At 36.4% G+C, this 15,615-nt stretch overlaps 1 protein-coding gene across 1 annotated transcript; it reads right to left on the bottom strand.

Moving 5' to 3' along the window:
• Positions 1 to 8,278: 8,278 nt before the first annotated feature.
• On the bottom strand, positions 8,279 to 14,666 carry LOC21391857 (autophagy-related protein 11). Its single transcript, XM_010112813.2, has 5 exons — positions 13,149 to 14,666; positions 10,589 to 12,263; positions 9,841 to 10,061; positions 9,178 to 9,391; positions 8,279 to 8,932 (listed from the first exon to the last, which is right to left on the bottom strand). Exons 1-5 carry the CDS (start codon positions 14,090 to 14,092, stop codon positions 8,522 to 8,524), a joined length of 3,465 nt encoding a protein of 1,154 aa, XP_010111115.1. The 5' UTR covers positions 14,093 to 14,666; the 3' UTR covers positions 8,279 to 8,521.
• Positions 14,667 to 15,615: the final 949 nt, after the last annotated feature.

Raw genomic sequence — 15,615 nt, 5'->3', positions numbered from 1 at the left:
TCCTTCTTTCCTTTCTTCTTCCTCCACGGCAACTCCCTCTCTCTCTTTCTTCCTTCACCGCCGGCCACCACTCCTCTTGCTCCAGCCGGCCATCTCTCTCTCACCGGCGTTCTTTCTCTCTCCCTTGCTCTCACTCTTTCTCTCACCTCTCTCTCTCCGGTTTGTTCCTGCCGAAGCAAAAGGAAAAAAAACAAAGAGAAAAGAGAGAGAACGGCATTATCAACTAATTTGAGGTAAAATCCCTTGAAACCCACTTTTCAATTTGAATTTTAAACTTGCGAAAGTTTGATTTTGGTTAGATTTGAATAATTTTGAGTTAGGGTTTGGATTTGAATAATTGTTGTTAGAATTGAATGAAATTTGGGGTTTTCAGTTATTGGACTTGTTTAATTGATTAGAAACTAATTTTGATGGATTCTGGTGAATTTATTTTGAAATTGAACTTGAATTGCAGGTTTGGTATTTTTTCTATTTGTGCCGGCATGCTGCCGAAATTTCTTTAAAAAGTTATTTTTAAGCTGAAATTAAATAGGAAACCAAACCCATGAATTGGATTTCAATCCTTAAAGAACCCCTAAACTGATTATAAAATCGTTTGTGAAATTTAGATTTGAGTCAAGGCATACTAATAGGAAACAATTAAACATGATTGAGCTTAATTCATTTTAGGAATGAGAAATACTTCCTAAGACACTGCTTTTGTTATAAAGCTAGTGGAGAAGATCGAGTATTAAAGCTTTAAAGAAAGCAGAGGTTAGAGTGACGAGAAGATAGCTACAGGTTTCACATCCGAGAGGTAGGATATTCCTGACCCCTTTCTTTGTTAGCTTGTTTTCAAAGAGTTTTGGCCTTGCAAATGTTTTAAAGAAAGGGCATGTTTATGAAAGAAAAACTTTTTGACACCATAGCTTGATTTTAGCTATTGGAATTATAATGAACTATTTCAGAAAGTTAAATGAATGATTTCTTAAGACAAGAGATCTTGCAAATTGGTAAGCCCGCTGATGGCTGAATACGCCCAAACGTGTACAAAACAAGCGGTCAATTGTAGCACAATTAGAACGGTCGATTACACAGGGAGGTGATAAATAAACAAGAAACGATTAGCAAATAAAAAGCTTTAGGAGATAAATAATAAAGTAAAACTAAAAGAGAATGAAAGTATAGTTGAGAAGTTCAAGTGTAAGAAAAACGTATGAGGAAATTATATAATTAAAACCGGTAAGGCGTCGAGATTTCCCTATATGCTTCGTTCACCTGAATGGATTTTGATCTTTGAGATTATTCAATTGAAAGTTTCACATCCCAAACTAACAATCGGAAAATATATATTTGAAGAACATGTGAATTAAAATGTATTCGAGTGAGTAAAATTCTTACGTTGAAAACTAGTAAAAATTATTCTTACAAGAAATCTTAAAGCGATAATATACTGTTGACAATATTGCAGTAAAAGACTACTCATAAAACAATATTATCGATATAATTATATTGAGCAACAATTACATAAAAAGAGCATGACTAAATTTATATAAAAGTTGACAACAAAATACATCAATATGAGAAATTAGAAGAAGATAGAAGAAAATTAATCACTCAAATATATAAACTTTAGAGAACAAATGGAGAATCAAAATCCACTCAAGATCACTTTACATATAGGTTTCTCTCTAACCTCACCAAAGAAAAAGAAAGTGTCTAAACTTAAGCTAGAATTCAACAACCTAATCACCTTGACAATGGCCCTATTTATAGAGTTTCTGGCCATGCTAAACAAAAATACAATCAGCAAGTAAATAAAAAAAAGAACAAAAACGGATCCGAATTTACAAGTCTTAATTTTGAGAGTAAAAGCTGGTTATGATGGGAAGAAAAACCATCACAAACGGATACAACTAATGAACAATCTCACATGAACGGCTAGAGCAAGTGAAGAAAATGCCACGTGGCACAACTTGATTCGTCCAGGACAGACACTTGAAAAACACGGATAAAAACTAGCTTCGAATGTGACACGTGGCGCAGGCTGAGTGGCTGAGAGAGGGAGTGGCCGACAGCTTGGACACGTGGCGCGAATTGACTGGGAAGCTGCTGCGATGCGAGACCCATGCGGAGAGGAAAGCTGAACGCCCTGACGCACGCGTGGAGGAGACTCGCCCGGGGGAAGGATCCGTGCGCGCCAAGCGTGCGTACGCGTGGGGATAGCTGGGTCCCACGCAGCTGAAGTGCAGCAAAAAATGACATGTGGCGGGCTAAGGACTGGCGCGGCTCGGCTTAGCTTGGCTCAGCTCGGCGGACGCCTGCTGATGGGCTTCATTTTCATTTTCTTTAGTTTTTGGCCCAAATGTCTTATTTCCCTCCAAAACAAATTAAATTAAATTAAAATCAAATACTTCCATAAAATATTAATTCCACGAAAATATTAAATAAAAACTTAATTTATTTAGCAATTATGAACAATTTAAGTGCATTTTCATGCACTTATCAATGGCCTAGATAGGATATAGAGATCGTATCCTTAGGGGCAGAACCCGAAACCCGGACGGGGCACCACAGTGGTGATAAGGCCTTGCTTTGGTCGTAAGTAATTTAATTACTTAAATTACTTGCTGGTTGCCTGAAATATGGAATTTCAGTTTATACACCTTTCAGAAAAAGGTTGTTTGGTTCCGATTGATTATTTCGGGTCTGACTCTCTCATTTTATTCACTTATTTATTTATGGGAGAAAGAGGAAAATAGGCCAAGACTTGAGATGAGTTAAAATTAATGGGCCAATAGCTTACATAAGTTAATAAATAGGCCAAATTAATGTTTTTGTCCATAACTTGTCTGGTTATGAACCATAACTTGATAAGTTATTGTCCATAATTCACAGTTTTTGTCCATAACTTGTATGGCTATGAACCATAACTTGACAAGTTTGTCCATAACTTATCTGGTTATGAACCATAACTTGACAAGTTATGGCCTATTAATTTCTATAACTAAAAATTGGCCTATATACTTTCTTAAGCTTTTCATATTGGCCTATTTTCTACTATTTCCATTTATTTATTCAGTTTTATAAATTATATCCTACTAGTCCTTCCGCTCACTTTTATTACGTTTTCAATGTTTTAAACCCCTCCTCCAGAGTTAGCGGTTTAGATTTACAACGTGACAAGTAGATGCCAATGGATTGAATGCGTGGGATTCGAAGCGGTACATTTATTTCGGATTTGCAGTTTTAAATTCTGAGATGTACTGTATTTCTGTATGTAAAATGTATTAGTCGACATTGTCCCAGAGTTGTACAATTTTCCTTAGACTTTATGGACTATTTTAAATATTATTTGTGAAAGAAAGTCTCCGAAGCAAACTATATTGATATTTATGTATTTATTTTTGTAATTTTATTAAATAGTCCAGTTTAATTAAGTTAAATTTTAAATTAAACCTCAATAATCACGGCCCTATCCTTGGGGTCGTGACATCCCGTGTCATATGTCCGTCCAGGTCCTCCGCCTCTGAATCTTTCCGATGATAACGACGATGATTCCAGTGACGCTGCTAACTTAGGATAGTAGATTTTTATTAATGTAATAATTTATACTTTCGTAAGTTTTATAATTACATTTTTATTTTATTTTATTAATAATCACACAAGTTAATTTTATTTATATTTATTTTAATTAATTCCTTTTTATTATTATAATATTAGATATTGGATTTAAATATATTGTAATATACAATATTAATTATTAAAATGAGAAAAAAATAAATAAATAATTAAAATACTATTTGCGACGACAAATGTGGTCGCAAAAAATTTAATGCCACGTCGGTTAATTCTCTATTATTTGCGACGACATAATTTGTGAATTGTCATCGCAAATAATTATTACCATGTCACCTTGACGATGCAACCGATGAAATAATTGCAGCGACTCATTTGTGACAACTGTCGTCGCAAATGTAATTCCAATGACGACATGTCATCCCAAAAAAAATTTTTGCGACGAATCAATTGCGGCGACATGTTTGCGACGACAAGTTGTCACAAAAAATATATTTGCGACGACTTTTAGTCATCGCTAATAACACTGTTTCTTGTAGTGTGTGTTAAATTGACCTCCCGTGCAGGTGGTGTTTCCACAGCAGATGTCATCCATTTGGCAGCAATGCCCCAATTATATCTATGAATTACCGTAACGTCAGCTATCGTTGACAAATAATGAAGATCTTCCTCATTCCCCGGCGTAGCAAATACATTACAGCCTAACAGGGTCAAAACGAAAGTGCGAGCTATTATTAGTTCGTCAGTGTAGCTGGAGCACGGCATCACGCTGTGAGTTTTGAAAAGCCATTGAACAGGCACACTATTCTTGTTCCACCAACAAACGTCTTCTCCCAATAAAGCTATGGGGGCCTTCTTATCTTGGGTAAACCATGGTCTGGAAAGTAAACCCCACGGCTCTAGAGAGTAATTTATTATGGATTTAAGTACGCTTCCGCTTATTAATTTATTGATTCTTGGTGATCTAACATGTATGTTTCTTAAATTTTGAAAGATGTTTTACATCAAAGGATATTTTCTAACACTAAAATCCACTTGAGTCATTGTAACCACGCCATCAAAGTGGAATGTGTGAGTGGTATCCCACCACCTCTTTGCAAGTGCGTAGATTGAGGGGGCCATCAATTTCAAATATCTGCAAGGAATCAATGAGGTGGGGCGAGCCTGAGGTTCCTGAATGGGGATTTGGAGGGTTAGGAAAGCGTTGCGGAACATACAGGGTACTAATTCCTGTTCATATTTTTTAAGATAATAAAGGAATAAGTAATTACTCAAAACGAAAGCAAATCTTGTGAAAGTGCAAGCCACACTGGACCGATGGAAGACCATGAAATAGTTGTACCGAAAGCCGTATCGGAAGCCTAATTAAATCAAAGTGCGAACAAACATTGTTTAATTCCTACAGCTCCTAACCAGTCTCTACTGTTTTCAATGTTAATAAGAGTTGGAGTAAAGTTGTTTAAAAGATGGAACCGTGTTGAAGCTCAATTCATAGTTGTTACAAAATGGAGCATATTACCTTCAAAGATTTTTTTTTTTTTTGTTTTTTTTTGTTGTTGCGAAACTGACATAAAACTGTCAGGTAATGGATATTGTATTGGTTTTTGTTGGAAGTTATCAGAAATCCATAACTCGGTAGATATATGATGTGCTGCCAATCTTTTTTATTCCATATTTTCCGAGGCAAATCCTTCTAACGCGTCTTCGTCTCACATTGAAAGAGAGGAAGAAGTCAGAGGCCATTGAAAAACCAAGATTAGGAAATTTCACAAGTTTTGTGGAATTCCTTAGGGCGGCTGTTGTTTCCCGTCGCTTCATTCTTTTTACGGAATTGGAATCAGGTTCTAGCATAGCTTTTTGTGCTTCTCCGGCTAAGGTTTGATTTTTGAAGGGGATGCGAGGGCATGAAGGGGGAAAGGGTTTCCCAATAATTAGAGGTGCCAATTCGTGTCACGTGTCGCGTTTTGATCGTTTCTTTTTAAATTTACGGTCAATCCGAACACGACCCGTGACACGAAATGTTTTAAAAACCGCAACACGAACACGATACAACCACTTTATGGGTTGACACGACACGATACAAAAATGACCCATGACACGAAATTGACCCGTGAACCCGAAATTGACACGAAAATTATATAATTTTATTTAGTTTCTTACATATTAGAAATAACTTTAAATTCATAACACACTAAAATACAATAACATCTATTAAAATTAAGTAAATAATAGTATAATATTTTAAATCTAATTATTATGATATCACAAGTTTATAATAAAATTTAAAATATGTAATAAAAAATATATATATAACACTGTTATCTTAAATTCGGAAGATAATCTTTCGGCATAGTCCAACGTTTTATGATAAGCGTGGTAATAAGGCACTGTTTTAACAGAATGACATAAGTGTAAGGTATTGAAATGTGGTGCTAATATTTTTGAAGTTATCAAAATTAACTTGTAAAACCCGTGCAGGGTATTGGAACCAGTATTGTGTTTTGTTTTTTTTTTTTTTTTTTTTTTTTTTTTTTTTTTTTTTAATTTTTTTCGCTGAATGAACCAACATTCTTTTTATTAACAAAGTATTTCCACCGTTCTAACAGGAGAACATGGGTTCCTTCGTACTTCGTAGGGCATAACAATACAGTTGCTTTAGCCGTTAACTATTGAGAAAATTTAAGGTTACTTTGTCATCACCCTTTTAATTATGGTTAGACATGACTGAAATATGATTTCAAAAAGGGCGATAAAAGGTTGTGAGTGTAATTTAAGCGTCTTTCAACAAAAATCCCGTTACAAGAATTCGTAATATAATACCTATTAATATTGTCATAGTATTTAATGACTACAATTACGAATGTAACAGTACTATCCTGCACACCAATTTCGAATAGTATTGTCATAATCGACAACGTGTGATGAAATATTGGGAAGAAAAATTGAGTGACAAACTATTCGATAATTCGATAATTCGAAGCTTCTACGCTTTTATTTTCCATCGTGCCGAGCAAGCGAGGGTATAGATGTTGGCCGTCATTGTGGAAAAAATTTGGAGAATGTGAAGAGATTATGGTAAGGCGTTGGTAACCAGATTGGATACTTTTGGGATATTTGCTAGGGGTGACAATTTGTGTCACGTGTCTTATTCGTATCGTGTTTTAATTATTTTTTTTCTTAAATTTAAAGTCTAAGCGAACACGACCCATGACACGAAATTTTTTAAAAACTGCAACACAAACACGACACGACCACTTTACAGGTTGACACGACACGATACGAAAATGACCCGTGAAAACGAAAATGACACGAATATTATTTACTTTTTTTTAGTTTCTTACATATTAGAAATAACTTAAAATTCATAACACATTAAAATACAATAACATCCATCAAAATTAAGCAAATAAGAGTATAAGATTTTGAGTATAACAATCATGATATCACAAGTTTATAATAAAATCTAAAATATGTAATGAAAAATATATATATTTTTTAGTTTTTTACGAGTTTCGTGCCGTGTTCGGGTTAGGCGGGTCCAACCCGAAATTGACCATTATTTTTCGTGTCAATTTCAGGTCGACCCAATTTTGACTCGAACCTCTTTTTCTCAACCCTAACCCCCAAAATTCGTGTTGTTTTCGAGTCGTGTTGTCGCGTCGTGACTCATATTGTCGGTCCTAATATTTGCTCTCTAATAATACAATGGTGAGTGCTTGAGATTGATAAGATTGGAGCAAATTATGAGTATGTGTGATAAATGCTGCTCTGAGTGATATCCTTAGATTTTCATTTAAAATGACTTTTTTTTTCATTGAATCATAATTTAAACCTTTTTGTTACAGTATTTTACCTAATAAAAAATTTGAATATCTGTTCAAACTTTCAACTAAACTAGTTGCATAATTTCCAGTAAAATAGTTGAATGAGAAACCGATTTTTCTTAAAGATGAAAATACATTAACAAGTTAATCGTCACATGCATTTTAAGAATTTCGCTAAAGCAAAAAAGTTAGCCCTTGTTATGCTAATATGAGTTCATTTTAATGAGTCCATTTGATTGAACTTTTATTTTGTGTCATGCTAATGAGTCCATTTGATAGAACTTTTACTTTGTGTCATGCTAAATATGAGTCCATTTGATAGAACTTTTATTTTGTGTCAGTAAAAGCTTTTAAAGTAAGTTTGAATCCTTATTTTTAAAAGAGTTTATATAAATTAAAATGATTTTAAAATTTTATAATAAGCAAAACAAAAATGTTATAATAAAATTTATAATAATTTATTAAAACTTTAACTTTGAGATGTTTATTTAGAATAACTTTTTTTGACAAATCACATATTAAAGCTTTGACTAAAGTGGCGTTTGGTTCATAGATTTAAACTATGTGATTAGAACCATTTTTTATTTACATGTACTTTTTATGAGAGAAAATACTGTAGCGAACCACGAACCATGATTCGAATTAAGAAACGAATCTAAGTACCAAACATACTCTAAAAGTTTTTATGAAAAAACAGTTTTTTTGACGGATAATTCAAACACTTTTAAAATTAACTTTTAGAGTTAAAAGAATCTAATAACAGCCTCTAGGAAGCTCTGTTTACATCACTCAAATTCAGTCTCGCATCAATCAAGTTGCATAGCAAGTAGGCCAGTACACATCAAGTAGGAGCAACAAGAATCAAATAAACAGATATTGTGTTAATAAAGATCTAATAAAAGATTAAAAGCTGGATAATATTCACAGTTTTTATACATATTCATAAAGAAGAGAAGCGGTATATACAAGGGTTAGGAGATTAAAAAGACTATTGAATCATCAGCAGCTGTACAGAATGGAAATAAAAGAGTTCCAATTCCCACCCGAAAGATTTTAAAACTTTTTTGAAAGTTATATTATATTTATAATATCTACACTTGGAATTCTTCCATCACGTCAATCTGTCTGTGAGGCAGGGATCAGGAAGAAGTTGGTGGTGGTGAATGAATGGCTGTATCAGGTAACATGGCTACTGTCACTACGAAGTATTCACAACCAATGGGGAGACCGTATGGATTCGAAGAAGTTGATCCTGAATTCAAGGTCAACCGATCGGTCCCCGTGTCAGATGCAGGGTTATGCTCAGGACCAGACGGAACCGGAGCCGAAGACAGTGGCTTCACAGTCTGGCGTTCGATATGTACAATCTGTCCAACAATGTAGTTAGGTCTGCTGGAGAGGTGGTCTGTGAACAAGGCCACAGATTCAGCTGAAAGGTAGTAGTTCGAGCAGTTTCTGTTGATTGCCTCGTAATTCCCGCATGCATTAAGAACAAAGGCAGCAATCTCATGGACTTCAAGGCGGCCAAAAGAAATCTTTTCCTTGTTGGCCTGTTCCAAAAACAAACACAATATGAGACATGACCATCCAATGATTGATAACAAGTTTGAATCAAGAATCACTTCTGTTTCCCAAAAAGTTAAGGTGATTTGAATTATCCAATATGTTCGGAGGAAATATATTCCGAGACAAACCACCATAGAATGCGCAAAACGTAATCGTATATTTACTATACATTCTTACGAACAAGCAATGTGAAAACACCGGACTCAAGTCAGTACTCAGTATCAGTTACCTGCTTCTCAAGTTGATGCTTGGCATACAGGGTTTTGACCAGCTCTTGCTTTTCTTCCAATTCCTTTCTAAGTTGTTCATTTGCAACTTCAACCTTTGGGTACTTTTCAAGGAGCTCATCGCGATTCCTGGACAAGAAAGTAACTTTGTCTGCAAGGACTCTGATGCATTTACGGAACTCCACAATACCTTCATCTTCATTTTCGTTGATGGAACTGAAACAATTCAAAGCAGATGCCATCATAACATTAGTAAAATCATACAAAATACAATGATAGCTCCATAAGCCTCTCCAAATATGCCAAAAAGAAATGCATTTGGATAAACCGTAATGAAATCTAAATATGTTCCACCAGAAGGTAACAAGTTACTTTTAGAAGGTTAACATGGTCTTGCGGTTTTGCGTGTAATGACATTAACTAAGACATGCAAAGCTAAACCAATTCCACACCTCATCCCATAAATAAACGAACAAAAAGCTTGCGGCACATATATAAAGAGAAAAACGAACTCTTTTTTTTTTCTTTTTTTTTAATGAAAACATAAAGAAGCTTTGACAAATGAAAAACGTATGGCTAAAGAGGAAGAAGCAGTCGAGCAGAGGATAAATTTGTTAACAGGAGGGCATAATATACTGAGATGAGTAATTCGGAAACCAACTTACTTGGACAAAGATTGTGATAATGCTCGTAAAGCATCAGCAAACACAGCAACGCCGCCTGGAGCACATACCGAGCTTTTTAGTCTCTCAAAGAGGCCACGCATCTTGACCGCAGATGCACGCAGTGTACTGTACTCAGAAGCTCTTCGATCAGCTGCACAAAGATGGGTGTGAGCTTCCTCTCGTGCTTCATGCAAGCAGTTTTCCAAGTGAGCACAATTCATCTATAAAGGAGAAGCCAATGTAAGTTACGAGTTCGCGAAAATGATGATAAACATACATAACTTCATTAAGGAAACTAGCAGTAATTTTGCATGAATAATGGGATATACCAAATATCTGAAGACGAAGGTTTAATATGAAAAAGCATTTACTCCATGGAATAGACACAATCAAACAAAATACTTTTTGCCAACGGATGAAAAATAAATGTAAAAACAACAGTTCCTCCTGCCTTCTTTTTTTTTTTTTTTTTGATGGATCCTCTCCCTATATTTGTTGTGCAAACAAATTTGGTTCATAGTGCTGTAGGAGTTTCTACCAACAAGGCTTTATTATATCTGATTTAATGTCCATACTTATCAACGGCTATAAACAATAAATATCAGAAAGTGGCATGGATTCCCGAAGGCAAAAGACTAGAAAAGGGTAAAATGAATCTTTGACATGCACATAAAATAATAAGATTTTTCCGACACAATTAATTTACAATAGAGGAACAAGGGATAGCACCCAGTTAATTCCTACATACCTGTGATTCATCAAGAAGCTTCCTATTAGTTTCCAGTTCCCTCTTAAGCATTGCGACCTCATCCATAGCAGCTTTAAGCTTTGTTTCAGTTTCATTCAACTGGTTTGACTTCTCTGCAAGTGTATTTTGCAATTCCAACAAAAGATTACCACTAACTTTTGAGTCCAAGCCAGGATCAACTGCCACCTCACAAGGTAAAACACTTGAACCGGGCATGCTCTCAGCAGTAGAACTACTAGTCAGTGACATGCCCAACTGCCCGATCATCTTGTCTTTCCCATCTTTGTCGCTGTCACGATGTGGCTCCATCATTGAAGAATCCAATTGAGGATTTTGTACCCCAGATGAATCCATCATGTTCTCATCCAACCCATCTCTCACTTTACCAGGTTGCCCCGTGAAAAGCCCCAACTTGGATTCTAATGAATTTGAGATGCAAGAAACCTCATCCATTGGTTCACTTGTTGATATGCAAGGCATACGAGCTTCTCCACCACACGAGGTTTGTGACTTGTAATCACCATCCTTTGCAGCCAAACTGCCAAAGTCCGAGACATCCCTGTTATCACAAATCTTCTGGCCTTCAAAGTACTGATCAGACAATCTCTGTTCTAATTCTTTAATGCGTTTCTCATACGACTCACACTGCATCTGCTTCATCTTAAGCATAGATTGCAGATGCCGTTCATATTCTTCTTTCATATGCAAGGCTTCAGCGGTCTTCTCTGCAGTGTTCTTTAACAAACTATCCAACTTACTGTCATCCAATGATTCATATTCGATATCAAGGCACAGAGAACAAATGAGTGCTATTTTGGAAGCGAGTTCAGCTTTCAACTTCGCATTCTCAACTTCCATCTTACTAGTCCCAGCAATCTCTATCAACTCAGAGCCTTCGAGTAGCTCCTCAGAATCGCATCTCTCAAGCACATCTGTACCACTGTCTTCAGCTTCGACAGAGTGACAACTGTCATTAGACGTAGAAAAGGAACCTTTGAAGCTTCCCTGCTTCTCCACCTTAGATGGAAATCCTGCGAGGTACTCAGGAGCATAGCGATCCACATCGTCAAGGTCAATGTCAAGTAAACCAGTGTCAAAAGGAGCTATATTAACATCGCACTGATTTGGGGTATCGTATAATCCCATAGATGCTAATACATCCTTAGGTACATATGAACCATGCTTTTTCAGAAACTCTTCCCGTCTCCTGACCTCGAGCTCTCTTTTTGTTGCAAGCCTTTCAGCCAACTGTCCAGCCATTCCCATGTAAAGCTTCATGTTGGCCTTTCTTCTCACTACCTCTGCAAGGCAGGCTCTATATGCAGGGCCAATCCCACGAACAAACTTCAAGTCCACAAATAGATCTTCCTGACGCACCATTGCCTCTCTGAAAACAGGAAACTGCAACTTCGCATCTTTGATAGTGTAAGAAACATATGTTATCTTTTGCATGTAATTGTGCACAAACATGTTCATTTCATTCTTCTTATCCTTGCAATATTCCAAAAGTTTTGAAATCGCACGTTCACAAGCCTCCATTTTAGGCAAGTGATTTTTGTCATGGACATCATACATAGGACCCAAGGCTGAAACTGCATCATGAGGACGAAGTGACGAAGACAATTGACAAGACAAACAATCATCTACTAGTTTCTTCACCGTGCCGACGTCTTTGCTGTATTAATACACAGACACAATCATCGGTCAGTGATTTCGTGGAGCATTCTAAGAGTACCATGACAAGACAGGCAAGAAACTTTCAAAGTTAACGATACAGTAGCTCATATGAAAGACCGATATCATCTAGAATCTTGTTGTACGTGAAGTGACTTCAAATTAGTACATCATCTAAAATCTTATCATACGTGAAGTGGATTCAAATTAGTATAGCTATAGTCTGAATTACTTAAGGTCGTAAAGACGGGAAACTTGTAAAGTGAAAGAAGCTTATAATCTGTAAACTTCCAAATTTATTTCCTTGGGCTACACTAGCACGACTATAAAGAAATATTAAGAGGCCAAACATTAAAATGAAATCATGTTATTACACAGTAAATATGTCAAAGAAGAAGGTAGAGGAGACTACATATAAAGAAGTAACAAATCGCATGTGAAAAATATACTATGGTCGACCAGAGGTTAGTTCACCTCTAACGCGAAAAAGAGACTTAAAGGCCAAAGAGATCTAGACAAGGTGAATCAGATTCTAAAGAAGATTTGTGCAGTCGCTTTTCATTCCATGAAAACAAAAAAGCTTCCTAAACCTTCGTCACAAGACATCAAACAAGGCTGCCTTGCCTCTTTTGCAGTCACAGTCCTTCGTGCACTGAACATGGTTTCTTACCATGAAACTAGAATTTAAGAAACTTTTGGAATCAGCATAGAAAAGAAGAAAAAGCCAGTTGAACTTGATTCAAGTGATGCAATTACTATGAACAAAACAAAAATTCACAAAAACAATGGAAAATTTATTGACACACCTCCAAATGAAATATACAATAAAGAACATAGAACCAAAAGAAACTATGACAATATGGCAGCATGGAAAAGTAAAACCGACCTCAGAGACTGCATTATACTCTTCTGTTCATTGATAAACCGCTGGTGATCCTTGATCATCTGTTCCAAATTCCTAATAGGCAGGGAAGCCCTGCTAGAGAAAACCTCCTCCACCTTACGAGCCACCTCAGAAAACATATTCTTAAACTGTGTAACCTTATTCTCAAACTGCCTATGAGAACTGCTACAATTCTCCGCGGACTTCCTCAAGCTCTCTTCCTTCACAAAATCCAACAAGCACCTGCGCGAGGCGGCTTGCAAAGTGGGGTGTATCTTAATGTTCCTAAGCCTCTCAATATCCCTCCCAAAGTTCGTCAAAAGATCGTAGTGCATCCTATGCTGCTGCGAAAACCGCTTCAAGAACTCCCTGCAGTTTTGGGCAATCATCTTGTAGTACTGATCCAAATTCCCCGACGCAACCTCCACCGCCCTCTCCTGAACCTTGAGCTCTCTCAAGAGCCTCTCACAGACCTCATACTTCGTTTGCGTACGGGTATAAATCACATGCCCCTTATGACAATGGTACCGAAACTGTCTCTCGTAGGAAGGTAAGGCCTTCAAAGCAGGGTCCAAAGCATCATCCAACGGGTGAGGATCGTGCGAAGAGGACGGCGACTTAGGCTCAGGAATCTCATTAACATCGATTTGCTCTGGCGGGGGAGGCTGCGAATTGCTTTGAAGCCTGGCTTTGTTGAATATAAACACTTCGCGGTCATCCGACGGAAGCTTGTAAGCAGAGAGAGGCCTTTGTGGCTCAAGTTTCAAGTCCAAACAAAGCACAAGCTGGGCACTTAGATTAATCCCAGAAACGGATTCAATTAGCCTCATAACACCTTCGACAAGTGTGGTCTCATCACAACTAAGCTCAAAAGAGTGCCCATTTTCGGCTATGTGAACAAGAAGCTTCCCATGATGGACCAGACTTTCTGTGACGGTAGAACTCATCTTATCTTCCCAAAAACTCCACAAACCCTCTTTCCACCACAGATTTCACAATCAATCAACGGCGGAAAATTCAAGCCCAGATAAAGGTTCGTTAAAACACTGCAAAAAGCTTTGAAATTCAAACCTTTTCTGATCAAACCCAAATGGAGAATTTTCACCGATTTTCACACCTCAATCCTCGGAAAAACCTAGGATAATCTCGAAAACTGCCACTCAAGTCTGCGAAACTGAATCTGAATTCTGAAAACCCACCGAGGATTTCATCGAAAAAGGAGCATAATCCTCACCGACCCCGCATTTGAAACCTCAATTTCGACACAACTATGAAGAGATTTGTTCCAGAAGAGAATCCCCAATTTCTTCAAAACCTTAAATCCTTCCCAGAAATTTTAAGAATAGATAAAATCTCGAATCCCAAAGCAGACCCACAACGTCCACCGAAGCGAAAATCCGAGATTATCGCGAACCGACCACCGAAATCACCTCGAACATCGGAATTCCCAACGACACACTCATTGATATCTCTCCCAAAAGAAAACCCTAATTTCGCTTCCAATTACCTCAAATTCAACCCAAAAAATAGAAACAAAACCAGAGAAAATCAAAAATCAAACCATAAACCAAATCGAAGACTTCAATTTAATTAAAAAAAAAAAAAAAGGAGAAGAGAGAAAAAAAAAAATTTCTTGAATTGAGACGAGAAAAATGGATTTGTTTCACAATCCGAGTCGATAACGTGAAGCGAAGGGGCAACTAGGGATTTAGAGATAATAAATTCAGAGAACAAGGTTATCACGAAACCCGCTTTTTTTAAAATTATTTTAACAATAAAGAATTTTCACTGTTTTTTCTCTTCTTTTCCTTCTTTCTTCTTCTTCTTCTTCACCAAGTTTTGTTTTGTTTTGGTTTTTTTTTTTTTTTTTTAATGGGGGAAAAAACAGAGAGAACCTTCTGCGGGAAGCAACCACCGCTAAGCAGAAGCTCCACTCACTCTCTCTCTCTCTCTCCACAATAAGTTTGGAAGTACAGAGAAAGTAAAGCGATGCAAGAAAAAAAATAAAAAACAAGGCACAACTTTCTACCTAATAGAATATGATTTCTTTTTATTACTACTTTTTTTTTTTTTTTAAAAAAAAAGGAGAGAGAATGGGATGTTAAAAAAAAACTTTTTTTTTTTTTTTTAACTTTTCGGGATATATGCCCAATAGGCGTTGAAAAAATAAATTACTCAAAAATGATCTTTTAAAAACGAACATTTGCAATGAAAATAAGATAAAAAAGGCGCCATCTCTCTAAAACATTTTCTCCACGTTCCTTCTAAGTTTCTCTACCGGCCATTTCTCTTGGGCCGGAGGTGCGTCACCGTAATGTCTTTGATTATAGGACTTTTCGCAGTCAAACGAAGATCACAATTAACCGCTTTGACTGCCTTATATGACTTATGGGACGTTTAGTTTATGTATTTAAAATCATAATTTAAAATTATTTTTATTTTACGTGTGTTTTTTATAAGAAAAAATACT

Source organism: Morus notabilis, unplaced genomic scaffold (assembly GCF_000414095.1).
Source record: "Morus notabilis unplaced genomic scaffold, ASM41409v2 Scaffold680, whole genome shotgun sequence".
Taxonomy (NCBI): domain Eukaryota; kingdom Viridiplantae; phylum Streptophyta; class Magnoliopsida; order Rosales; family Moraceae; genus Morus; species Morus notabilis.
The sequence above is the reverse complement of the archived record's forward strand: the minus strand, read 5'-3'. Positions and strand labels throughout refer to the sequence as shown.